General features: G+C 42.4%; 1 protein-coding gene across 6 annotated transcripts in view; it reads left to right on the forward strand.

Moving 5' to 3' along the window:
• Window positions 1–27,679, forward strand: part of SLX4IP (SLX4 interacting protein) — a 627,226-nt gene that overhangs the window by 289,325 nt on the left and 310,222 nt on the right. For 4 of the 6 annotated variants that reach the window (XM_078649535.1, XM_078649534.1, XM_078649533.1 and 1 more), the window contains one exon: window positions 12,120–12,209. The exons of the other annotated variants lie outside the window; for them this stretch is intronic. In XM_078649535.1, coding sequence (XP_078505661.1) covers window positions 12,120–12,209 — 90 coding nt within the window. The remainder of the gene's footprint in view (window positions 1–12,119; window positions 12,210–27,679) is intronic. 6 annotated transcript variants of the gene reach the window in all.

A 27,679-nucleotide genomic window follows, 5' to 3' on the forward strand; every position in this document is an offset into this window, starting at 1 on the left:
TTACACATCTTTTGACATTCTTAATGTAGATAACGTATAATAAAGTAGTTTAATCACATGCCTGCACTCCAAGTTATGAAGTATTATATATATTATATATATTATATAAATATACTTGCATTTTGGATACGACCCAATAGGATTTCTTGTGCTGTTGACAGATAATGTATTTTTATTTTTACCAACCTCAATCATACTATTTTCATCTAATTCAAAAGGATGATGAAAAGCTGAGTGAACACATCAGGTTTGAGATCTGTGATTTAGGGCACCAATCCATATTCCTGCAGCCGATCAAATAGACCTTTCAGCCACCAAACCCATTGAATGTAATTTTGTTTCACAATTTTATGGGGAGAAAAACGCTGTGTGCACTCTAGAAATAAGACACCACCCAACTTACTGTTTTAGATTGAGTTCATTGAAGTGTTAAAATAAATGTTCATGTACGATGCTAGTACACCAAAGGTAAATCATAGAATACAGATGGTGTCTACAATATAGAAGTATTTAAAAATACTCCTTCCTATGAGTCCTTCTCAGTTTCCCATGAGAACATGTTTGTGTTAACATTACTGACTGCATACAATGATTCTTGTAAGCATGTACACTATAAAATCTTCTATTCCACCTAGCGCATGAGGAGACTTGTGTAATCCTTGAACAGGGCTGCTCTAAATTGTATATAACCAATTATTTTACTTTTGTATTTTACTATGTTACTCTAATTTGATTTTTTTTTAAAGTTTTGAATTAAAGTGATTCTGAAGTAATGCAGTGTTTAGAGTGTCTTCAAGGTGCTGACATTCACAGGATAATGGATTGTGTTGCATTAAGCACCATGTTTGCTGGGTTCATGAAGAATATCAGCTAAGCGAAAGAAGCCACAAAATATTACATGTCTGACGAGAAAAATCTTCGCCATATGAAGTGCAGTGAATTGCACACTTGTGGTAGAGTAATTGCTTCTTGGAGTTTAATTCAATCTGTAGAGATTAAGTGGTAAGAATAAAGTACATTGCCACTGCCCACCAATTACTGAAATGGTTCTTACCGGCCAGTCTAAGGGAAATCACTCTATCACAAAACAAATTCTCATTTGTTCAAAACCCTCAGTTGTCTAACTTTGGATCTTTCTTAGTGTTAAATGCTTGCATTTTTCTCAACTTTAAGATGGGAATCCTCAGTAGTCTATATTTGAACAGCAGTGGTCGTGTACACTCATTTAACATTGCTTTAGGCATGCACTATGTGCAGTTCCTTTAACTCATTATGTGGCCCAGACACTTGCCCATTTGGAAGAAACTTTGAAATCCACTTGTACTAGCCTCAAATTATATATTTACATTACAAAAGGTCCAGTGATTAGTAGCTACACGAACAACTGACTGCATGTCGTTTTAAGTCAAGACTTGGACAACATGATCATTTTGCTAGTATTTACAGTTTGCTAGTACCTATGCTTTGGGAAGTCATTTCACAGTATTCGAGCAAATGGGCGAGGAAGAGGATGCAGCTGCATATCTGAGACCATAGCATGAATGTGAAGCATCTTTCTGTACACCAAACATCCAAACCAGATATAATGAAGACCCTTTTCAGCATGTAAGCTATTTCTTCAGTCTTATCATTACTTAAGACAGCCCTACATATTATCTTTAGGTGAGTGCACCTTGCCATTCACACCCTTAGTGAAAAAGGACATGCAAATGCACTTATTAAACCTAATTTTGTCTCTGAATACAACAGAAGTTTTTTGTTTTTTTTACTTTTGGCTTCTAAACTGTAAGCCAAAAGCTTTAGCTAAACTGTTTGCTCCAGGTGTTTAATGCGGCAATTAAAGAAATCTTATTATTTGTCAACCATGATTGGCCCCATTAAGTTATTTTCAAAATGTAAGATTAGGATAAGTATGGCCCGTCTCAAGAATTCACTTGTGGCACAACTGTATCGACCTCGCTTTCCAATAGTTTCTAGTGGACCAAATGGAAGTTAATATCTGTTTGAAAGATGTCCTAGCCTACTACCTAAACACCATATTAGCATGTTAATACCATCTGGCAATGAAGCCTGAGGAACTTTGAATGCTTACGTATGTTACCATATTATCGTGCAACTTTTTCTTAGTCACCAGTTACCAAAGCATGAAACTTTTTGATGCATATTAAAATGCAACATCATCCTAACTTCATTAGATACAAAGCAACTTAATTGCTTTGCTAGTTATGTACCTATGTGTTACTGAAGGTAACTTGTGTCACCAGTCATGCTTTCTTTTACGTCTTCACCAAGGGTATTAATAATCCCCCAGGTCTGAAAGTTCGGATAGGTTAAAACATCCAGGTAGTTATGTTTATTGGAATACTGAAAAAATATTCCATCATGTGCACATATATGGAAAAAATAAAAAAATATATAATGCAAATATATAATGCTAACTAAATTACAGTTCAAAATACTAGGGGGTCGATTAGGATGGCGATCCTGTCAGGGGCAGGTACCATCCGCCACAAGGGCGGAGGAACCGTGCCCCCAATTAGGATGCACCCGCCACAGTGGCGGGTGCATCCTGCATTTTTAACATTGCGGCGGACGGTGCATAAAGCACCGGCTGCCGCAATGTGAAAAATGCGTGTTGTGCGTTTCACAGCACAACATGACAGGCACCGCGCTGTGCCTGCCATGTTGTGCTGTGAAACACAGGGGGGTACCATAGGTACCCCCCATGTGCACCCCCCCCTTTGTACCATAGGTACCCCCCATGTGCACCCCCCCCTTTACCCTGGGGGTCTGCAATGGGCCCCCAAAGCAGGAACCGTATGCCTTTTCGTGGCGGCATTGCCGCCATGGAAAGGCATTCCCCTCCGGCCATGTCGGCCTGATAGACACCGCCACCATATTAGAGCTTTTCCGCCACGGTCGCAAGCCAACCTGCGGCGGAAAACCGGCGGACGGTATTCCCGTCTGCCATGGCCCCCCGCCATTTTAATATGGCGGGGGGGGGAAAGGTGGCGGACGGGCAAGGATGGCGCCATGCAGGCGGTGGCGATCCGTCCGCCATCCTAATGGACCCCTTGGTTAATTAAATACCTAAAATAATGTCTAAGATCATGATATTTAAGTCCACCTACCCCTTTTTGTTTCTTTTTTCTTTTCCTATCATAAACATAATGTCTTACTGTACCAAATGGCAGTATGTATTACGTGCCCTCTTTTACTGAGTCTAAAAAGGCTATGGGTAGTTACTATCGCCGTAAAATCCACTTTTGGCCTCTTTCACCATTTTGTATTAATGAGTAGATGCACTGGTGCTGGGTTGCAGTAATTGCCTTCATGAAGATATTTGGATTCCTCATTTTAGGGAGCTGCGAATTTTTAGTGTTTCAGAGACAAAGCTAACAGCCCTGTAAACAATTCACGCTAAAACTCACAAAGAATCTGTTCAAAGAATCAGAACATGTACACTGGTTATGCTTCAAAACTGATTGGAAATGCAGGAAGTTGAATAAAAATATATACTCTTTCTTTACTTTGCTATTATGCTGTCTGTTGAAAACTATCGACTTCCCAAATTTGTTTCCCACTTAGCAATTTCTCGCCTGGTTCCTGGTTGCATTGACTCTGGAAAGAGGTGGGTGTGGGGGGGGACATCTGCAGCACCCCCAGAATAACCTTGCAGGACTTGAAAATGACAACGATTAACACAGAGTCCTTTGACTTTTGTTTTTATCGTCTAGCATTTGCTGTGTATTCAAACACGGAGGTCAAATGCCAGACGATGTCGTCTGTTCATTATTCCCTTTTTTAGGTCTCGTGCCTAGCGTTGCAGTGCGCAGCACTGTTCGTGCAGCGCAAGACCTCTTGTGAGGGAGTTTTGAAAGCTGACCACCCTCTGGTGCGTGTGGTTTTGCTTTCGCAGGCAGGCATTGGCTATAGCGTGTTTTTTTTTATTAAAAAAAGGCACGCAATTGGGCAAAGGCGGGCGCTTGTCCCGCCTATGCAACTCCCATTCCCATCCGTGTCTAGCACGCGCAGCAGCGCGCGTTCGCCTCGCTGCCGCGCTTCCTCGCCCCCGCTCCTCTGTGGTGCGTGCGCACCACTACTTTCGATTCCCAGCCCTGCTCCTCTGTGGTGCGCGCGCACCACTGGTTTGTTTTGCTTGTTTTTTTTTATTTCTATGTATGCTTTATAGAATTTGCAAACACACGCATATCTTTTCTCAGGCGCTGTGCTCCATGTTTCAGCACAGCGCACTCTTTTATTGTATACGTGCGCCTGCTTGTCTATAATGCTTGCATTTGATTGTGGGCACGCATAACTTTTCTCATGAGCCGTGCTCCATGGTGCAATACAGCGCCCGCTCCGTCGTCAGCTTTATGTGACTCCATCAATTAACTGCTGATAAGAAGGCTTGTCGATTCTTTAGCTTCCGTTCCCCACCCTCTCATTCTCCATGTTGCTTTCATTGCCGCTGCCTCTGCAGGTCACATTTTTGCTTGCAGGGTGGCAAAGAACTGGCCAGCCGATCTCACAAAATCTACTTGAGCCTACTGCCCACTAGCCTTGCAGGCCAGCGTACCTTCTGACCTCCCAGCAGCATGCTTCATACGAGCCATACCTCACCCTACTGCCTGAATCTCGCCAGCTGAGCCACTCTTTATTATATCTCTTTTGCCGTTCACAAGTCAGACCTGTCGCTGCTGGAGCATGAATCTCTCCACCGCTGAGCAAGAATTAAAGCGCTGCCTGAGAAATATGTTCTTTATAAAAAAGCCCACGGGTCTGTAGAGCAGGCCAAAGTATGTCGGAGAAACCACGTCCGGTTTCTTCTTTCAGCGCTATGCTATTTTATACAGCCTCATTCGAGTCACAATAAAAATGTGAGTGATTTTGAAATCCTGGTTTAGTAATATTAAATGATATGCATCCCAATCTTTAATACCTGCATTATAGGATTTCAACTGTATGTGCCATTCTGTGGATAGCAACTCTTTCCATTACTAACGATATTGCGACACCTCCCTCTTTCCAACAGTCTCTCCACATGATGTCTCCCTGCCCTCCTACTCCCTGCCCTCTGACTCCCAATCATCATCTCTCCACGCCTGAAGCTCTCTCTACATCTTCCCCATCCTCTCCCTCTGTGCACGGGGCGTTCCCCTCTCTTCCTGCCCATTCTGCCTCCGCACTAGGATTTGTTTTCCTCTTGTTTAGGTTGCCCATTTGCTCGAGCAAAAAGGCCGGCAAGGGCAAAAAACCTCAGTAAACTTACACCATTTATTTCTTGTACATTCTCTAATATAATTACCAGACACTCAAAATATTATCTTAACTCCGTTGCTGCAGATTGTATTTATGCATAAAATACTCTCCAAGTTCTGCATTAAAGCTCTCCTTTGCAATCCTACAAAGAGCACATGATTACTTATTCCACCAGCAGTGACCACAGTTGTAGGAAGCAACAGGGAGAAGCTCAGTCCTACAACTTCCAGCATTCACACTGCTTTCGGCCAATGCTTAACTCCCTCACCCCTGCACACAAACTAATACAATAGGAAGCAAGCACAAAGTTAAGTTAAAAACAACATATTGTGTTATGAATTGACCAATTTGTTCATTCCATTTTTACAAAAAATACTGATCGGTCGACAGTGCTAGACAAGCATTTGCAATGCTATAGGTCTCGTATTTGCAAGAGTTTAAGCTATTCTCATATAAATGACAATGCCTGTTATTTATGTTTTGAAAAACAATACGTACATAAAAGGCATTGTCATTTATAATGTCAATAGCTCAAACTCTCGCAAATACGAGACCTATTGCATTGCAAATGCTTGGTTTTTTTTTACAAGGAGACTGTTCTTTACATTTCCCTTTTCTTACTGCAAAGAGAATGAATTTGCAACCAAGTCACAATGTTTTCTAGCACACAATAACATTGAAATACTTGTAAATTAACTTGACAAATATTTCAAAATATATAAGCAGCAAGTAAAGTGCGAAAAATGCATGTTTTTGCCACTTCTGAATTATGATGGATACAAAAATGTTAATAGGGTAAAAAAATACAGTACACTCTAACTGTGATAAATATGCACAGAAACCACATTTCCACAAGTTATTGGGTGCACGCCATATACAGTTAGCAGTGAAACTTCATGCCTCATGCAAATGTAATAGCAACTGAAAGAGGACATTTTAATGGAAAAGTTATCTGTACATGGCGGTAACCTACCGTTTCTTCCTATCCGCATATATTTGTGACAATATGCTTCAAAGTGCACCACTGAACACATTTCACAACTCCCAGCATACTCCTGCTGCAAGGTGATGTCTTTTACATAGCGATTTGGTTTTACACAAACCCTATAGCTTTGGAGTTGTAACAGTGTTAGCAGCATGTTTCAAAGAGAAAAATGAAACATTTCAGTTTTCAAATTTTTAAGAGTCGGCAGTGGGTCTACGGACCACTGCCTGCTCTGAAAACGTTTTCGCATGGATTCAAAACAGGGTTTGAGTCCCCTGTGGACCACTTCCAGTTTGCAAATGGGTTACCACCTTCTTGAAGTAGGTGGTAATATGCGAATGTTTTGCAACCACAAAACATTTGTACATAGCACTGCGAAACGCTATTAGAAAGAAACGCCCTTAACAGGCCCCTTCCTAATACCGAATCGCTAACCCATTTTGCGATTCAGTAATAGTTTACCAGATCTAAAAATGGATTTGGAACATAGGAAAAGGCATTTTCCCAGTCACAAACTGCTCAATTCTGCGAATCGGGCTGTATGTGACAGAAAAAAAACTGACGTGTTATGTTATGTTTAATATTGCTTATAAAGCGCGCGTACACTGAAATGGTTTCATAGCGCTGTTCTGAGGTGTGCCGAGTCCTGGGATTTTACTCATATGCCTGTCTAAACAGCCATGTCTTAAGGAGCCTCCTAAAGCTAATAAGATCTGTACAGGATCTGATTTCAAGAGGCAGGGAGTTCTAGTATCTGGGGCTTAGTACGGCGAACCTGGTTTCACAGAAGCGCTTAAAGGAAGTTTGAAGGTGGAGGTAGATAAAAGATGCATGTGAGCAGATCGCAGATTGCGCGTACGATTTTGCCTTTGAATGAGACTGTCAACAAATTTAGGGCTCCTGCCATTCAGGGATATAAAGATGAAATATCCCACCTTGAAGGCGCATCTCTGAGTTATAAGGAGCCAGTGCAACTTCCTCATAAGGGGTGTGACATGTTGACGCCTGTTTTGCTGAAAAATCAGTCTTGCTGCCTGGTTCTGTACCAATTGTAGTTGATAGATTAGGTAGGCTGGAATGCCAAAGTATAGAGATTTGGCATAGTCTATGTGGGATATTACCATAGCTACAACTACCTGTATTATAGCTTCCTGTGTGAGGAATCTACTGATTTTTCCTATTTTTCTCAACTGGAAGAAGGACGTTGAGATCACAGAGCCAATTTGGGTCTTCATTGTGAGATCGCTGTTAATTGTTACCCCCAAAAGTTTTGGCAGAGAAGGACAGGGTGGGAGGCTGTCCTAATTCCTTTGACCAAAAAAGAGGTCTCCAAGGGTTCAGTGATCCCCCCGTTAGGATCACTTCCGTATTGTCTGGATTAAGTTTTAAGTAATTGCTATTCATCCAGTCGTGGATGAGTAGCATAGTGGTCTGAAATTCGTGGATGGTTTAAGGGAAGTTGCTGATGGAAAATCATGAGTTGAAAGTCGTCCGCATAGTTAAAGGTGCGCACTTTCCTTTCTTTCAGGGTCCGGATCAGAGGGAGGAGGTATAGGTTGAACAGGTGGAGGGAGAGTGAGGAACATAACTCACTTTAGGACTGTGTTTTTCATAGATTTAAAAAAAAATTAAATTCACTTAATTTTCAATCCCTGCTGCACATTTTCTCTTTTTTAAATAAATATTCTTTATTGGTTTTCAGGAAATTATACAAGTGATTTTCTTGTGGCAATAATCTTATGCGTAGCATTACAATAGCAATTGCTTGAGCAGCATAGACAGGGTGTCGGGGTATGCCATATACAATAAACCTAATGCAGTAGTGACATTATAAGCCTTTAATTTGGCATGAAATTACAAAGAAATTTTAAAAAATTGATTACAATCTACAACAACGAAACTGCTATCTATAAAAAGATGTTCAATCACGTCTATCCAACTCGTGCTTAGTTTCAGCCATTTGTATACTACAAAAAAGTGCCAATGCTGCTAATATTAGTAAATTATTTGTCTTCCTCACACAGGAATAGAACACTATGTGAGAAGTATCTGATTTTTATGAATCAATCCTTTTGATTTTTATTTTATTTCAAATTTTCATTTTTTCATTTACTTTTTACAAATTTCACATATTTCAAAGAAACATTTCAGAAAAACATAACATAAACGGACATATTCTTAATCCCTGTTATACCACATCCCCTTCATATCATTCATACACACTATCACTAAAGATCTTTGTCAGACATACTCAACACACACACACGCTCCTAATACTCTAATATCAAAAATATTTTTATACAGATTATATACACTTTTTGGGAAACCATAGAATGTAATTTCAAGAGTGAATCAGTATAATACAAGTATCATTTGATTTTCTTATGGTTTAAACATGACAAGGTCTGTACACAACAAGGTCCACGCGTTTCGAACTCTCTTTAGTTCAGAGTTCTCATCAGGACCATAGACTGTGAATGGAAAAGAGGGGAGACCTTTATTAATTGTTTGTTTACCCAAAGTGAAGACTGTTATCAGGCTCAACAACCACCTCTCTACCTCTTACCTCTCTAATCGTCAGACAAGTTTGAAATCCTTTAGTCACCAACAACCGCGAAGCGGGACCACCAGAATGGTAAACACACATATTGGTATTTCATCACTAAAAACCCCATACATAAATACCCAAACTGAATCCGAAAATAACTCACTGCTTTCATGTGGTTATTCGCCTCTCTCTATTCTGTGGAAGAGAACAAACTTTTTGTTTAATGATTGGGTGAATCTGGTCACTACGCTCACTGATCTGTAATTTATTTGAGGAAAAAGTCGTGTATCTTACCTATTTGTTATTCTTATTATCCACACGTGAATTATGGGGGGGTGGATCTTGAACGACGCCCGCAATGTGCCTGGAAGGTGAAAGGATACATTCTTATTTATGTTATAGTGATGTCCAAAGGTATGTGCTTTCCATAACGGTGTCTGACAGATCTTTTCTGAACGTGTAGTGCTCTAAGGTGCTCACCTTTCGTTCGTTCTGCTTTCTGACTTGATCAGGGTCCGGTCCCTCAATCCCGGGCAGTCTGTGTTGTTCCGCGTGTAGTTCCGTGTTTTTATTCACATCACATGATTTCTAGCTGCTACACGGGCGCCATCTTTGAGTGAGCAAGGTTCGTGGGTGTCGTGCCGTTTTGGGCAAACGGCATTGATCTATTGTATACTACATGGCTTATCTTGGGTTCATATTTCGGTAATTTATGTTTGATGTCCATGCGGATGCTTTTAGAGATAGCGGTTTCTTTTCAAATCAATGTTTCTGTCCGTGGGCGCCATCTTGTGTTGGGAGACTCGTTCACAAAATTGTGAACTGTGATGTGGGTCTACTGGCTGCCATTTTGCTGTGGTATCAGGAGAACATTTTTAAGGTGCCCTCCATGGCAGCAATCTCGATCCTGTTTATAGTTTATATATTTCGGACAGTTCATTTAGTCCTTCGGTGGCTGAGTTAAATTTCACAATCATCATGGCTTCTTTTCGTGAAAGTTTGGCTTCCAAATCCCCACCTCTTAAGTCCTGGTCCACTTTAGCAATAACTGTCCATCGCAGTTCATTCTCTCCATGGTTCTTTTTTTGCCAGTGGTTCACCAATGGGGCATTGGGAACCTTTCATTCAATTCTCGATCTATGTTGCTGAATTCTTGTACGAATCTCTTGATTCGTTTTGCCGATATAAAGCAAATTGCATGGACACTTGATCCCATATATCACGAACCGTTATTTGCAATTTGTAACGGTCTCGTGTTTCCACGTTACTTCATTATGTTTAAAAGTGGACCCTTCTTCAGTAGAATCACAACAGTTGCATCCACCACATTTGTGGTGGTCCATAACAGGAGGTAATCCAATCATGGTCCTTAAAGTTGGTTGCTCTTTCATTGGTAATGCTGCTCTCACCAGTCTATTAGCTATACTTGATTCTTTTCTGAAGGCAAATAAAGGAGGTTGGCCTTGCTGCTTGGGAGCCCATACCCAGTGGTGTTTAGTAGTTTCAGCCATTGGTAAGTCTTGGTATGGAACCACATGTGTACCTGGATGAGTGTGGGGGGGAGACGGATTCATGCCCGCATCCCGACCCGGAACACTGCTGCACATTGTTTTTGGCTGTGCACAGTTAGGCCTGCAGCCAGGCCTTGCTCCCTGCACACTGTGGCTGCCCAACCCACAGTGTGCGCACAGCCTGCCATGTACAAGTTCTGTGTGCACACTTTGGCCAGGCACTGTGCCTAACCGTTTTCGGCTGTGTGCAGCGGGGATTGGCTACCGGACTTGCCTTGACTTGCACTGGGTTTAATTTGCTAGCTGCAGAATTCCATGCAGATTGATTAAAATGAAACAAAGTTATTAGTGAATTCATCTGTATTTGCCTCCCGTTTAACCCCTGGCATGCGTCGGCCGGCCCCCAGCCATCCGACGTCACGGTGTGCGTGTGCGTCAGACGCCCTGGGCCATCCGATTTGAACATGCGTGGAATTCGCGTGCACGATGGGGGAATTCCAGCCATGCCCAAAGGGTTAACCCCGATGGATCGGCTCAAAACTTGACATAACCAACAGTAAGCTAAACATGCTTAACATTATCCAAATCATCAAACAATGCCAAATTTAGTAGCAGACGAACACTTCTCTAACCCCCATGAAATCCCCACTCCACTTTGACATGCCTATATGAAACTGAGAAAACCAAGAGTAGGCTAAACATGCTAAGTCTGCCAAATTTGTCCAGATACATCAGATGACACCCAATTTACTAGTTCATGAAAATTATTTTTGGACTCTCCCCCCAAAAATGGATTTTCACAAAACCTAACTTACCTGCACTGGTTATCACTTGCTAACTGCTTGCCCCAAAGATTGATCAAAGTCACAGTTATAACGTTGCCACCTCCACCCCGTATGGATAGAGAAAACACGACTTAACATTAGAAACTATTCTTTTATAGCTTCTGCCTAATATTGTCCACATTCATCACACGGTGCCCAACTTATTAGCAAGTGGACGCTTGTTTGCCCCCTTCCCTTTATAGATATGCACACATTTCAAAATACCAGTTGTAATCTGAACGTACTGTCTGCCACATTCCAGGCATATTGTTCAAAGGTGTTGAAGTTGTAAGCAAATTAACAGATGGCTTTTCAGCTGACAACTTCTACAAAAGTGTTAACCTGTTCATGCTCACACAGCACCTTTTTCAGATGCTTAGATCTCAAAACATACTGAACAGTTTTACACCAAATAAAAAAAGCACGCTTTTTGAGTAAAGTTCTACATTTATGCTAACTTTGGTTTGCATCTGTTGAGCACTTTTTGCTCTACCTTTCTGCAAAATTTCCTACAGGAGCTAAAATGGGGAATCATACTGTTTTTTTAATCTCCCCTTAATGTTTCCCCCTGTGGGCGATTTGTCACAAAACGTAGCATGTCGAAACTTAGCTGACTGAATAGATTGCTAAAGTTCGTGCAAATCTGCTCACCGTGTCAAAAGCCATAAGCAAAAATGCCTTTTCAATGGAAAGACCGTCCAACACTAGACAACTAATACATATATATGCCTATATATATTATATACGATATATTGGAGCTACAGTTCTCTCTGTCTACTCAACCTGCTGTGTTTCTCCTATTGGTGATTGGAGTGGGGACAAGGTGCAGACAAAGTGTGAAAGCGTGCCTGCCCCGGCTAGGAGCACATTGTCACCTGTGGGGCTGCAGTAATGAATGTCACGAGGAGCCTTCTTAACATGGCTTCCGCCTCTTGTCTCTCAGACTTGCGCCTCACAGCAGCTTGTAATGGGACTCTTTTGTTTTGCAGTGTGGGAACTTCGCCGTGCTGGTGGATCTTCATGTTTTGCCTCGAGGCTCCAGCACAGACACCAGCTGGTTTTCGGACCCAGAGAAGGAGGTACAACAAAACCATTTCAACTTCAAAAGCGCATAGCTGCAGGGAGCGAGCTCGGCCGCACTGATCTAGCGGCTCGGATCCTATTTTCATTGTTAGGCTGAGAGCACTCCGGGTTATGCCTAACCCCTAACTACTCCTCTGGGACTATTAGTTCTGTGATGTCTTCTGTTTTCCTTTCCTTTACTTAATGACGGCTTTGGTGTCGGCCTGTTTGATAATACCATGTGAATCCTCGTCTTTCTGACCTTTTTGCTAGTGCTTTTAATTGAGTCAGTGCAGGAGTGTGCGTAGGTCCAGTGAAGTTACAAACTTTGAAGGTACCCAGCGGAAACACTGCCTTTAGAAAATGCACCCTTCTTTGATTTTCTGCAAAAAATTATGACTTCATCTGCTGTGTTTGCTATTGTAACAGTTCTGTAATACGGCAAGTCTAGGAAATTTAAGTCCAAGAAAATGTATGTGATTCTTTCAGGCAATGTCTGGCATTTGTTTTTCAGGATGTTTTGATTGCAGGTCATCTACAAATGTTTTTAAAAGTGTCGAACCTACTTTAAAGGGGGAATGTTACTTCTCAAATTTGTATTGTCATTTTGTATGTTTGAGTAATTGTAGTAAAGAATGTATTAATTCAAGCAAAAACAGGGTGGATTTGGATTTTGCAAATCCATGCATTACAGTGAAGAGAACCGTACTTTAGAGCTGTGATGCTCTTATTAAATGTTAGTCGCTCAAGGGATCTTTATGCTACATTGGTAGTCGCGTAGTTAGTACAGGACTTCATATTACGACATTGATGATGGATGAACAGGCAGGAACCGTTAAATAAAAGACCTGTTTTAACAGTTCAGCGCACATAGTGCTTCGTATTTACCTGGGGAGACAAGAATATAAGCGACTTGAATCAGTATGTGCTCCATTCCATTTGCCAGTTCATTGGTTGAAACCAGCATGAAGTCGTCTCCTTCACATTCGGTTTTGGGATTGACTGTGTTCCTGTTACTGAGATTATTGTACGCTTGACCATGGCACCGATAGAACGCATGGTGAGGGGAACCTTCATTCCTTTCACGTTTGCCTGCAGGAAATTCACCTGGAGGAGAAAAGCTGCAATCTTGATGTGAGCGCTGACTGAAAGTCCATGCCACCTAAGTAGGATAGCTCAGAAGAATAGTCTTCTGAATGCATCCTCTGGCTCGCATTTAGTACTTTGGCCTGAGCAAACATACAACAATTATTAGTTATTCGATGGGCGTGTATGAGGTAACAGCACTCACAATAAATACAATTAAAGATCTTAAATATCCAAATGAATGTATAAAATAATTAATAGTATGCAGCCTCCGCCTTTACAAAGCAGTCATTGCAATGGAGTAAAGAGCCATGCAAGTATTTCCAATGCTGATAAGTACCACAAGAGTTTTTGTATGGTACTTTACAACGCAGGTAAGTCATTTTCTTAATGGTTTTAAGTGACAACTATATTAGCCTCAATATATATATATATATATCCTGCACAAATGTCGAGGCACACCAAAAATCAGTCCAAATCTGATTGGAAGCAGTAACTATTATAGTAAATAGAGGAAGTCCATAAGTCAATCTTTTTTCTCTTGTATATTCTTTATTTCATTTCAAAATCCCATTACACAAAAAACACTGGCAGCCGACACGTGAACTTTTTCAAGGCTAATAGAAACTGCAGAACAGTAAGTAACTCCAAGATCCATGTATTAGAGGTAATCGTAACCGCGAAACAGTTTTAGAACGTTGTAATAACCTGAATGACAGCTTGTTTCTGTAGTTTCAATCAAGAGAAATTCCCCAGTATAACGAGATGCACAATAATTGTCCGTTCCCGTGGTTGGTATAAGGTCCTCTCCTGTTAGAACAGAACAGATAAACCTGTTGTGTTTATGATGTATCGCTACACGTGCTATGTAGAGCAAGCCCCATCAGTAATCATCTGGTTCCAGCACCACAATCTAAACACAATCCACTATGCGGCTCTGATAGGCCTGTAGTGTAGGGAACCGGCAAGTATCCTCTCCCACTACCTCAATTCCACCAAAACGACTTTGTTAAGCCTGTACAGGCGGTGGCTCCGCCGCGTCCTGACCCGATTTGCATAAGTAAGCCCAGATCCTAGTCTCCTCAATTGCATCTATCTATTGCCACCTCTGAATGATTTGGAGATTCAGTGTAACACACTACAGGTCAGTTTGGTCGAGTCTACCTGGTGAACCGACCTGATGTAGCGAGCTGTAGGATAAGTATCATCTGCATTTTTGATGGCTTGCAGGTGTTGTAATATGCACTTGTGTACCGTAGGTATGGTACTCCGTATCTACATCTTCAGGCATAGATAAAAGAGAATATAAACCACAAATTCTGTCTTGCAAATCATGGGGTGTTTAAACCTGAAGTATTCTCTTCCATTAATATCTATCTCTGTAAAGTTGATTCCATGTTCATATGCCTTACATCTCTTACATCTGGTGAAACCTGACTTGGGTTTCAACCATTGTTCCTTCTTCTGGTTTATCAAATTACTAGCAGCCCGTCCCGACGTTGTCCGGGTATGAATTGCTGCCGGCCAGTAGTATATTGTTTTGTAGGATTTCGTTTTGATAGCCTTTCTTATCTGTGATAGGCTTGTGAAACGCTCCGATTCACAGTGCACTGCTGATGCACTTAAGAGTGCGCGTTCAGTAGTGTGTGAACTCGAGTTTCCCTACTTTATTTTTCCTTGCAATATTATATTATTATAAGCCTTTCAGAAGCTCTCCCTGGTGAGGGGAACTGGGGCTGCGAGCTGCAGAGGAATCTTACCAATGTGATAATTAGAATTGTGTTTTTAAGAATAGCGTATCTGGAGCGTTTTTAATCAATTTAAAAATCGCCTTATTTTATCTTTGGGGGATGTCAGTATAAGGGGAATTGAACTGCTAGGTACTCTGACACCTCTAACACCTTTCATTCTTCGCCTTCAGCCCAGCCGCTTCTCAGCCGATACTCGGCGGCGGTGGGCGCCATCTTGAGTGAGGCAGGTGGGGACAGCGCTCAAGTCGGGCCGTCCTTCCCGCCTTCTTACCTTCCTATAAAATGTGCAAGGCGGCCAGACGGCGCAGCGGGGGCGCCGGATGCGCGCCGAAGCCGCGCCTAAGCCAAGCCCGTCTGCGCCCGTCCGCGCCAAGACCGCGCCAGGCGCAGGGCATGCCGGCCAAAGCGTTCCCATGATCAGGTATGACCCTTTTGAATTACGTTCCTTGCGTCACGTTATGGGAGCCCACCACTGTAAGGGCTGCCTTCGCAGCAACCTACTCTGGGGCCCTTTCTCGTGTCGTCTCTGTAGGTGGACGTCCCTGGGTTTCACCACCGGAGCACCTAAACCGCCCCCCTATCTAAGCAAAAGCTGGATACTTTTAAGGGAGGGCTCATCAATGCTAGGTCTCTAGCATGTCACGATCAAGACATCCATGACCTCATACAATATCATGATTTAGATGCTCTTTTTATTACAGAAACCTGGCTCAATAATTCATCAAATCCCGATCTTGCAACCGCCCTACCACCAGACTTTACTATCTTTAGGCGGGATAGACCCATCGGGCGGGGAGGGGGGGTGGCCTTTGCCATCAAGAAATCCTTCACTTGCCATACCTTCGACCTAGGCCACCTCAAGGACTGTGAGGGCATAGGCTTTGCAATCAAAATTAATGCTTCCACCTCCTTCTCAGGGGGACTTATCTACCGCCCCCCTGGAAATGCCACCCCTTTCCTGGACTCCCTCGACAATATACTTGGATCACTCCTGACACATTATTCCACCTTCACCCTTCTAGGTGATCTGAACCTGCACCTGGAATCAGGCACAGACCCTCATACCATCAGCTTCCAACAATCTCTCAGTATTTTTGGTCTCTCCCAACTTGTTACTTCCCCGACACATAGGGCTGGACATACGTTAGACGGCATTTGTTCCAATTTGACAACCATGACCACATTCCCCCCGATTCCGCAAATATGGACTGATCACTGCCTTATCCCCTTTGCCATCAAGGTAAACTCCTTCATGCCACCGAGCGCCAAGCGCCTCCTCCCTCCTTCTTCGATTAATTGGAAGAAGGTGGCCGAACGTATCAAATCAGACTCCCAGCTTTTGGCCCCGCCCCCCACCTTAGTTGGGGATGTAGTGTCCGACTCTTGTAATTTCCACATTTGGATTGACAAAATTGTCTCAGACAACTCCAGTCCGAATCGCCGCCAGCCAATCCGCCGTAAAAGAAAGCCCAATGCCCCCTGGTATACCCAGTCCCTCACTGAAAGCCACCTCCAATGTAGGATCCTAGAAAGGAAATGGAGAAAAACTTACGACGAAGCCCCCAGGCTACTCTACATCCTACAGAGGAAACTTTATCTCTCTAATATTAAAGCGGCCAAAAAGGAGTACTTTACCAAAGCCATAGAGGAAGCCAAGCAGAAACAGCAAATGGTCTTCTCTATAGTTAAGTCCTTCACTCATCCCAAAGCCCTCCTACCTGAAATTCCTCCATCCCAAACCCTATGCAACCAAATTGCGGATTTCTTTATAGATAAAATCGCCAACATTCAGAAAGATTTCCCTCAACCCCCTACTACCACCCATGACGCCGTTACAATTCCCTCCATCTTTGGCAGTTTCCCACCAGTTTCCCTTCAACAAACTCATAAGGCCATCTTGGCCTGCAAATCGGGAGCCCCCACGGACTCATGCCCCCCTAGCATTCTTCATTATCTCATCGAGGCTGTAAATCCCTCGATTAACGCCATTATCAACAAATCCCTCGAATCAGGCATCGTTCCCGATGATTGGAAAAAGGCTATAGTAAAGCCTTTAATGAAGAAGCATAACAAATCCCCTACTGACCTCACTAACATGCGCCCAATCTCTTTACTACCTGCGCTTGGCAAAATCACGGAGCAGCTAGTTTACGGCGAATTAAAAACCTATGTAGAGAACAATCACCTTCTGCACCCCCAACAATCAGGATTCCGTCCCGGCCACTCCACTGAAACCGCCTTGATTGAATTATCTGACTCTATCAAGTTCTTGCAGGATGAGGGGAGACAGGCTGTACTCATTCTGCTTGACCTAACAGCAGCATTTGACACCATCTCGCATGTCATTCTTATCAACAGAATGCGCGAGATTGGTGTGTCAGATACTGTGCTGACATGGATTACATCGTTCCTGTCCAATAGATCCCAAACGGTTTCATTAGGTCCCTACCTCTCCAGAGAAAAACCAATTACATCAGGAGTCCCCCAGGGGTCCATACTCAGCCCTCTTTTTTTTTTAACATTTACATGACCCCCCTCCTTGCACTGATAGAATCCCACGGAATCCTCGTTACATCGTATGCTGATGACACTCAGCTTGTCGTTACCTTCGATAAAAAATGCACGGATGCAGTCTTTAGATTTAAGAACTGTCTCTCCGAGGTCTTTCTATGGTTGAATAGTAACCACCTCAGATGTAACAGTGCCAAGACTGAGATCATACCCCTAGGGAAAGACTTGTCCTTTTCCCCAAAAGACTGGTGGCCAAAAAACTCAGAAGCCCCGCCGAATGCTGTTTCCTCGGCACGCAATCTTGGCATCCAATTCGACGCATCCCTCAGCTTTGATGACCATGTTCGCATCACTGCCGGGAGCTGTTTTAGTCTTATTAGAACACTGAAGAAATTCTTCGACTTCCTCCCCATCTCAGCCAGAAAATCAGTCGTGGTTGCCCTAGTCCACTCCCGACTCGATTATTGCAACGGATTAATGGCAGGAGTGAAGAAGTCCACCTTGAGGAAACTGCAAAGTGTTCAACATGCGGCTGCCAGACTCGTCCTTAAACTCCCCAGAAGGTCCTCAGCCTCAGCAGCCCTCAACACCCTCCACTGGCTACCTCTTCACAAAAGAATTTTGTTTAAACTCCTATTCACTGTATTTAAAGCCACTAGAAAAACCGGTCCCTTGTATTTTACCAAGCGCTTTATGTACTACAATCCTACGCGCTGCCTGAGATCCTCAGGAACCCACCTTGTCGTTATCCCAAGATTTAAGTTAAAAACGCGAGGGGGGAAGACTTTTTCCTTCCTAGCATCTAGAGCTTGGAACAACCTTCCCGTCAACCTCAGGCTAGCCGCTACTGAGAGCCATTTCAGGAAACTCTTGAAAACCTGGGTATTCCAGCAATCCGACTCCTCAGTTTTCGCAGCCATCTGATTCACTCATCACTACGTTTCTTTTTCTGCACGCTCAGCGCCAAGATGCTCCTTCCGGAGCGATAGTCGCGCTTTACAAAATCCCATAAATATCAAAAAATATCAAATATAGCGCGAACTCGACAACATGGCCTGAGCACAATTTGCATTACAGAAGAACACATTTATTTGTGGTAGGCACGGGGAGACAAAGCGATTTGCCTGGAATCACAGGATGTTGAGCTGATGCCGAGATTCGAACGTAGCTCCCCAGCTCTAAAGTTCACAATTCTAGAACTTGTGGCGGAAGGTGTGTCTAAAAGTGTATGTCGGTGCTGGCCATCAATGAGAGAGACCTGTGCATTTTTCAAATGGGTGGTGAAAAAATATGAGTATGTTGCTGGAGATGTGGGCCGCCGTGTCCACCAATGTACTTACCGGGGAGGCTAAACACCCATTATTCCGCAACTTTCTTTCCGCATACCATCACTCCGCATGCTTTCATTACGAAAGTACCATGACTCCGCAATGCCATTATAACGCATGGCATTGCATTTTACATGCTTTTACCACACATACATTTACAACGAAATTAGTTGTAAATGCATGACTGGTAAAAGTATGTTTTTTTTAATGTTTGGATAAGGTAAGTATGAGTATAGGGGTATATGTTTTGGGGTACTGAGGTATATGTTTTGGGGTGTTTGGGTATTTTAAGGGTTCAGATATCGTTTTGGGTTATATGGGGTATAGGGGTAGTTTTAGGGTTCAAGGCTAGGTTTGGGTTTTGGGGTACAGGGGTATTTTTAGGGTTCAGGGGTAGGTTTGGGTTTTGGGGTACAGGGGTATTTTAAGGGTTCAGGGCTAGGTTTGGGTTTTGGGGTACAGGGGTATTTTAGGGTTCAGGGGTGGTTTTGGGGTACAGTGGTATTTTTAGGGTTCAGCACTAGGTTTGGGATTTGGGGTACAGGGGTATTTTTAGGGTTATGGGGTAGGTTTGGGTTTTGAGGTACAGGGGTATTTATAGGGTTCAGGGCTAGGTTTGGGTTTTGGGGTACAGAGGTATTTTTAGGGTTTAGGCATAGGTTTGGGGGTACAGGGTATATTTATAGGGTTAAGATGGGTTAGTCTACTAAACAACCGCAAAGGTGCACCACTAAATACTTCAAATAACAATATATAACAATATGATCAATCACAAAAGCAGATGATGTTTTTCTTGTCTTTCTTTATTTTCAATAATGAACACCAAACAGCCGACGCGTTTCGTCCACAAAGGACTTCTTCAGGGCTTGTTAATGGAAAGGACTATTTCCAAACTGAATCCTCAATGGAAAAGCTCCAATACAGCTCCTAACACCAAATTGCTTGCTCAAAGGAGTTTAAAAATATTGAAAATATATGCTCTAATGTTCATAATAAATCGTTCCGACAGAGAATAAGTCCAGAGAGCCCTCGATTCCACCGTGGTCCGCACTTCGAACTACGGACCACAGTGGAATCGAGGGCTCTCTGGACTTATTCTCTGTCGGAACGATTTATTATGATCGACCGGACAGGTCGCCATCGCATTCCACTTGAATAAAATTTTCGGAGTGGGATACCGAGAGGACTTCTTAAGAAACGTTAGGTTGTCCCGAACTCTGACCTATCGAGTTTTGAACTCATGATAAGATCTCCATAGAGCTAGTACATAAACGCAGGAGATCCGGATTACTCACAGCTTGCGTGACGTTCGAAAGTTTTTATTAGTCACGCTTGAACATTAGAGCATATATTTTCAATATTTTTAAACTCCTTTGAGCAAGCAATTTGGTGTTAGGAGCTGTATTGGAGCTTTTCCATTGAGGATTCAGTTTGGAAATAGTCCTTTCCATTAACAAGCCCTGAAGAAGTCCTTTGTGGATGAAACGCGTCGGCTGTTTGGTGTTCATTATTGAAAATAAAGAAAGACAAGAAAAACATCATCTGCTTTTGTGATTGATCATATTGTTATATATTGTTATTTGAAGTATTTAGTGGTGCACTTTTGCGGTTGTTTAGTTGAATTTAGTTCCCTAGGGAACAGGCACAGTTACGGTGGGTGTCAGACAGTGTGCACACAACCCCCAATTGGAACTTGTGGGGAGGAGAAACTTCTGGGGAGACAGGAAGTCAGGTGCTGACAACGAGAAGGGTTCACCGTTAAGCTTCTGTTATTTAAGATGGGTTAGTGTTTAAGGGTGTTGGGGTATTTTAAGGAGTAAGGGTGGATTATGATTATGGGGTGCAGGGGTATTTAAAGGGAGCACGGTAGGATTAGCACACAATATGAGACATGGCATGAAGGGCGGAACGTACCACATGCCCCCAGCGTTTGTCACGCCCACAGCACAACGCAGACACGCCCACAAGGGACTACTTTGCTGGCACGGTTCTTTTACCTTTTAAATGTATATGGTGGGTGTCTGCATAGCCTATGTCCTTCTGCTGCAACTGCCATTTCCAACGCTGTATTGGGTGTTGTGATTGGTGCTGTGGTTCCTGAGATTACTCGCCTCAAAGGTTTGGGCTCTCTCTTTATTATATTAGTATAGACTAACCAACCTGTCCTTTATTGACACTGCTCTTCTGTATGTGTGGTTTCTTCCCAACCTCTGTGCCAATAATAGGATCCTTACGGATAAAGTTCCAGTGTTTGTGGAGAACTGTTCTCAACTCATTATGTTGATAATTATAGGTAGTTATGAACCTACATTGCTGTTTTTCCATATGTCTCGATTTTTTTAAAACCCAACTAGATCAATCTTCTGTGTTCACCAAGAAATCTGATTTTGTGCAAGTTGTAGTGCTTCATCTGGCTACCCTCTAGCTTCACGCCTACTGATTGTGTGTTTTTGTGCTGTATCAAAAGTCTCCTGCATGCTACATATATGTCTGGGATGCATCAGCTCACCATAAGGTACGCTTCTGGTCAAAGGTGCTGGATGTAAACAGCTGGCATGTAATGTAGTGTTGCTCACTGTTTCCTTTCGAAAGACTGTTGTGGTCAGCTTTTCCTGTTTGATCTCTAGTCAGACATGTAAGAAATGTAAAGTAATGTCACGTATATGATTGGTAAGTCATGCAAATTCTTAAGCTGACTTGATTTCTCCCTTCCATAACACAAACAGGTCATCTGAATTCCTGACCTATAAAATAATACGTTCTGACCATTCATGCATGCTTGGGTCATTGAGCACCTACTCTTCCCACCAACCCATATGCAAATTAGGGTAGCTAGGGGTGAAGCAGGTGCCCATCGCCGTGCAGTAGAGTAGAGTAGAGAGGAAAAGATGTTATATGTCAAACACCATTTGATCAGTTCCAATATCATTACATTATGTGTAAAAAGACTTGATCGGTCTAGCTTTCAGAAAATGCTTCACTGCATTCAGTCCATCATGACGTATACTTGTATTTATTAAGGGCACATCAAGACACATATCAACATGTACTCTTTCCACTTTACATCAAAAACTCTCTTTAAAAAATCAGAGGTACCCTGATTAAAAGATGGTAAATTCCTAACCAGCGATTATAGAAAATGGTCTATGTGTTTTGAAACATTTTCAAAAGGACAACCTATTGCCGATATTATAGGCCTCCCTGGAAGTCTATCCCTATTCTTATGAACCTTAGGTAGTTGGTATAAAACTGGTAACTTAGGACAGTCTACTTAAACAAATATATATATTTATCCTCATTTAGGAAACCTTCATCATACCAATGTTTCAGTTCTCCAAAAAAGCTCTCTTTGACATTCATGTACTCAACTAGGGTGATCTTCTTATAGCAAGTTAAATCATTAAGCTGTGAATAAGCGTCATTCAAATACATATCCAAATGACACAAGACCAACTTACCTCCTTTGTCCGAGGCTTTCATGACACAATCTTTTTGACTTTCCAATTATCAATCACTTAATTAAATTTTCTCTCATGTATCAAACATGCGGATCTGTTCTCACATCTCTTGTTTCTCATTCTCTTTAACTCGGACACCACCGCTTCTGCAAATTCATTTATATTATCATGTGAAATTACTGGCACAAATTTTGATTTTGGTTTAAAAGGGATACCATCTCCTGCAGCGGCCTCTATGTGTTGTTCACACAGGAATTCCTGATCCCTTAATTCATTACAGTGCACCCTGTATAGATATATTAATTCACTGAAAAAACAACAGGTTTCAGGGACGTTATAGTTAGGAATTAGCATTTTAAAAACCTTAGAAATTCCAGCTGTTCACATTGCATGGAGGCACATTCAAAGAACAGATCCAAAAACCTTTTCTTTCCAAAGGGCACAATGAGTGATGATTATAAAACATGTCCGCCCTCCCGAGGCAAGTCAGGGTGGCTTTTACATATTCTATTGATGTGGTTTTGTGCATGTGGTCAAGAGTTGAACAATCCAGCAAAATCAACCTGTCAATCTTCCCCAGTCCATATCTTAACCCAACAAAGCAGTGGCCTGAGAGCTATAAGATCATTAATGTGTCTAAGATCTAGCTCCTTGTGAACCAAGTACGTCGGGGTGCTTTGCGGCACCCGCAAGATCCACCTCAAAAATGTGTTTGCTGCTTTTTGGCTCTTATCCACCTGCCTGTAGCCCCAAACTTTTCTTCCATATAACACCTTGGAAATGCACTTAGACTGAAAAAAGCTTAATTAAGGTAGCCGGTGACCACAAACCCAGCCGATCAGCTAAATGAAGCGAGCCAGACTCAGCAACAGTGTACTTGTTTAAAATGTAATATAAATGAACACACTGATCAATAGGCGACATACCCGGCCGAAAACCAGATTGGACCTCGGACATCATATTATATTCATCTGCCCAAAACAAGATCATATTTAATAAAATCCTCCCAAGTACTTTACCAAAAGCATCTATGAGAGATATTGGATGGTAACACTGTGGACTGTCTATGTCACCCTTTTTCAAAATCGGTACAATAATGGCAGAGGACCACGAAAGTTAGGCACCCTCCCATACTACAGCATTTAAAACTAAGATTATAACTGGTACCCATACATCAATATTATCTCGGAATAAGTCAGGGGGTATGCCATCAAGGCCTGGAACTTTATTATAGGACAGGGTTAAAATACTGTGACAAACTTCCTCGATAGTAAAGACCAGGTTAGCTCCCCCCTACGTTAAGCATATCTGGTCCACCATACCATCTTGGCGGCCTACATTATAAACGCCCTTAAAATGATCCACCAACTGCTGTTCCGAAATGTGAGGGCACAATGTAGGTCCTGATGGCTCAAAGAAACAGGGCTTGCTAATCACACGCCAAAAGAGATCTATCTTTTAATTCACACACCTGGGCTAACTACTCCCATGCGGCCGTACGTAGCATGTGTTTACGATTCATGAGAGCCACCTTGTAATCTTTCCGGCATTTGAGAACAAACTCCTTATCTCTAGGGGACTGTTTAAAGTGGCTTTCAGAAGGTGAAGACACTTACAACAGGCTTTGCCAAACCAACTAGTATGATCAGAGTTAGTCTTAATTGCTGGAACTGGAAGCCGGGCCGACACCTTCCATGCAATCGCTGCAAATGCATTTAAAATCTCCTCATCTGAGACACCCAAATCCAGACAAGTGGAGATATCCTGCCAACACTCATTAAAGAGTGACAAATTAAATGCCTTCGGGTTCACAAGAGACTATTTTAGTCTTCTTCTTTGATCTGCGATGATAGACGCAGCCTGTGTCGCTTGTATTGGGTTAACCCCCCACTTAATTCCCCCAATACATATCAGTGGATTATGATCACTGAATTGGCGGTGCATTTGATTAAAACTTGAGATAAACAAAAACACAGGGGCTGATACAAAGATAAAATCTATGATTGATACACAACCCCTCCCTTTGAATGTTGGGGTAATACGGGGTTTAATTGAATTTACCAGCTTTTCTAAAGCAAAAACCAAACTATAAGTATGTAAAAAAGTGTTAAATGCACTGCCTTCAGGTGTATGTGCCATATGGAGTCCTTCCTCAAGCATACATCTCGAGCTCACATCACCAGGATCTATAGGGCTGGCACACAAGTGACACTTGAAATCGCCTTCCAATACAAGCTTCTCCCGACCCAGACCCCATCCATCTAAAGAGTTAATGGCCGAGCAGAAACTGCGGAGATTATATATCCTTCTTGACATTGATTTTGCATTATAAAAATTAATCAAGACAATCATTGTAAATCCTTTAACATACAATTTGAGGGTCTGAGACAAGTGTGAGTCCCACTTTAAAGCTTTAACACAGTCACAAAGCTCTAATCTCACAAAAACAATCGAACCATTCTTTGCTCTCCGATCCTGATGCTACTGCTGGGACAAAGTAGGTTTGGTATTGTTCAAGGAAGAAACAATTGTCTAGTTCCCAAGTTTCCTGGTATATCTTGACAAACTGCTTCCAAATGTCCAATTAGGGCTGGTGCCCATTTGACACATTCAATTATTGCAGGACAGACTGCTTTAAGTTGAAAACATTCCTTTTCTGTGACACGCTGCAGCCATAAGAGAGCGGCAATTGACTGTAACAGCGGAGCGTTATACAAGTTAAATACTGCTACTGCAAGAAACTGGGCGCAGACAGGTCTGACAAATCTTGGAGAAGTGTTCAGACAAGAAGTTATCAAAGTGGAAGTAAAAATCAAATGTTAGGGTGTTGCGTTTCCCCATACAACCAAGGAAACATTTCACAAACTGGTTTCTCTCCAATCTGCCAACTCTGTGCTTTGAAATCAAAACAGAATTTCGCTCCAATAAGATATGTGTGTGATGACAAATTCTCATCAAAACATTTCTACACTGATATATAAAGGCCACTAACCAGGGCCTGGCAGCATGCACGCTGAACTGGAGAGGATGCGAAAACGCCAACTGCCCTCTTCAAGCTCTCCTTCCCTTCCCACAGTGTATGTGACTCAACAAGTAACAGAAACATGGCCAATCACTGTAATGCTTACAGCCATAAGGTGATTGGCCATGTTGTACCCACACCCCCACGCTGCCTCCTGAGCAAGGGTCAGTGGAGACAGGCAAGCCTAAACTGCCATAAGCACAACCAATATATGCATTGCTTTCATGCTATTTTTAGTTGGAAAAGGCATGAGAGCAATGCAAGGATTGGTGTGTGCAGGAGAACCCAACGCGTCAAAGGAGACTGGGGCAGCTGTGCTGTGTTCCCCTGGTTCCTTTGCAGTGTGGGTTCATTAAGCACAAAGGGCGCATGTCGGGTTGGTCCTAGAAATAGACCTATCCAACCTGACATGCACACTCTACTTATACCTGATGTCTGCCAATCAGCAGCTTGTAAGAAACACTACACTGTGGTAAATGGGCATAATTTCTAATTTATGGTAATGCATGTGTCGCTCATTAGGGGGAGGGTTGACAACGCCCCTTTGCCCTTAAGAAGGAACCGCTTCTGGTCATTGTTCATCGTGGCGCAACTGCCAACTGCAATCTTTTGACTGTTCTGTTAATCTCAATCCTGATTTCTCTCTGGAAACGTTTAGCAACTTCACTTTAGAGGAGGCTTTTCTATAATCACTAAAAATAAACTTCCACCTCCCCATTGGATACTTTTTCTGGTAACAGTCAAAAGCCTGGCAGAGATTTTCACTCTTAAAACTTCAAGAGATCATTAATCCATCTTTTACTTTCGGCTCTGCGCCTTCTGTGCTAAAAATTGCTGTAGTTAAACCACTTCTTAAAAAGCCATCTTTAAAGTCTAAAGATCCTGCAAACTGTCGCTTTAGCTCCATTCTTCTGTACATCGCCAAACTGATGGAGAGGATTGGTTATTCCTGAGCTTGATGAGTTGAGAATCATTCTAGATGCTGATGGAATTCTAATTGTATTAGATCTGTCTGTGACATTTGACACCATTGACCATCAAATCCTGATTTCTCGATTGTGAGACTTGGCCGTTCAGGGGCAAGTCAGTGAACTGGCTGAGCTCCTATTTGTCCAATGAAGTACGAAATGACCAATTTAGTGAATATATCTCGCAAGTAAGATCACTGCCCTGGAGTACTCACAAGGTTCTTTCCCCTCACCCCTTCTTTTGCACTTGTATCTTTGTCCGCTAGGGATGATGTTTCAGGACTTGGGTCTCTCCTACTTTTTGTGGATGAAACACAAATTGTATTAAACAGTAGAGGTGAGAGAGTTTTTTCAAACTGAAAATCTCCCTGAGCCTCGTGACTTGACTCAAGCTTGAATGAGCTGTAACTATCTTATGTATTCTAAACAACAGTGGTCCCCAGAAAAAGGGATATGCGTAAGCATTTAATAAATATAGACTCAATCGTTGCTATATTACGTGGACATGTCCAGCCGGACAGAGGTCAATTCTTTACTTGTTAGGTAATTTAGAGGATGATACACAGAAATGCATAAAGTGGGACACAAGCCTGTGCCCAACTTAGCCGATAGAGTACAAAACAAGGGGGAAACAGGAACAGCAGAAATGGCTCAGGAAAAACTGGGCTTTGTTACACACATGGATTAAACAGTGTCACAAGAACAAATCGCAAAATACACCTTTACTGCAAGATAAACAAAAGTTTATAGCGTATACGGTGTTTTTGCAGTGTCGACGTTTCGATCCGCGACACATGCGACACAGGTATATGACCTGCTCGTTGATAACCTCTTTGACTGTTTGTTTGTTACGGAAACATGGTTGTCCGAGAGCTCTAACCCGGATTTAGCACAAGCACTACCATCGGGATACACTATATAAAGACTAGACAGAACAGGGAAAATAGGGGGGGGGGGGATTGCGATCATCCTCAAAGAACACCTAAAATGTACCATATCACCCGCTTCTGAACTGAAGGACGCAGAATGCTTCTGCTTCAATATCAAAATAAATAATCAAAACACCTTTGCGGGAGTATTGGTATACAGACCCACTGGCCCTTTGGGCCAATTTTTAGATACTCTTGGTGACTATCTAAGTCCCATGGTGATACGTTATGACAATTTTACAGTCCTGGGTGATTTTAACTTACACCTAGAAATGGAGAATTGCCCAAACTCAAGAAATTTCAGGGAAATTACTAACTCCCTTGGTCTAAAAATTCATAATAAAGTTCCCACTCATCAAGCTGGGCATACCCTAGACGGGATATGCTCCAATGCTACTAACATAGTAACACCTCCCCCGTCCACCCTTGTCTGG

Source organism: Lissotriton helveticus, chromosome 6 (genome assembly GCF_964261635.1).
Source record: "Lissotriton helveticus chromosome 6, aLisHel1.1, whole genome shotgun sequence".
In the NCBI taxonomy this organism is placed as follows: domain Eukaryota; kingdom Metazoa; phylum Chordata; class Amphibia; order Caudata; family Salamandridae; genus Lissotriton; species Lissotriton helveticus.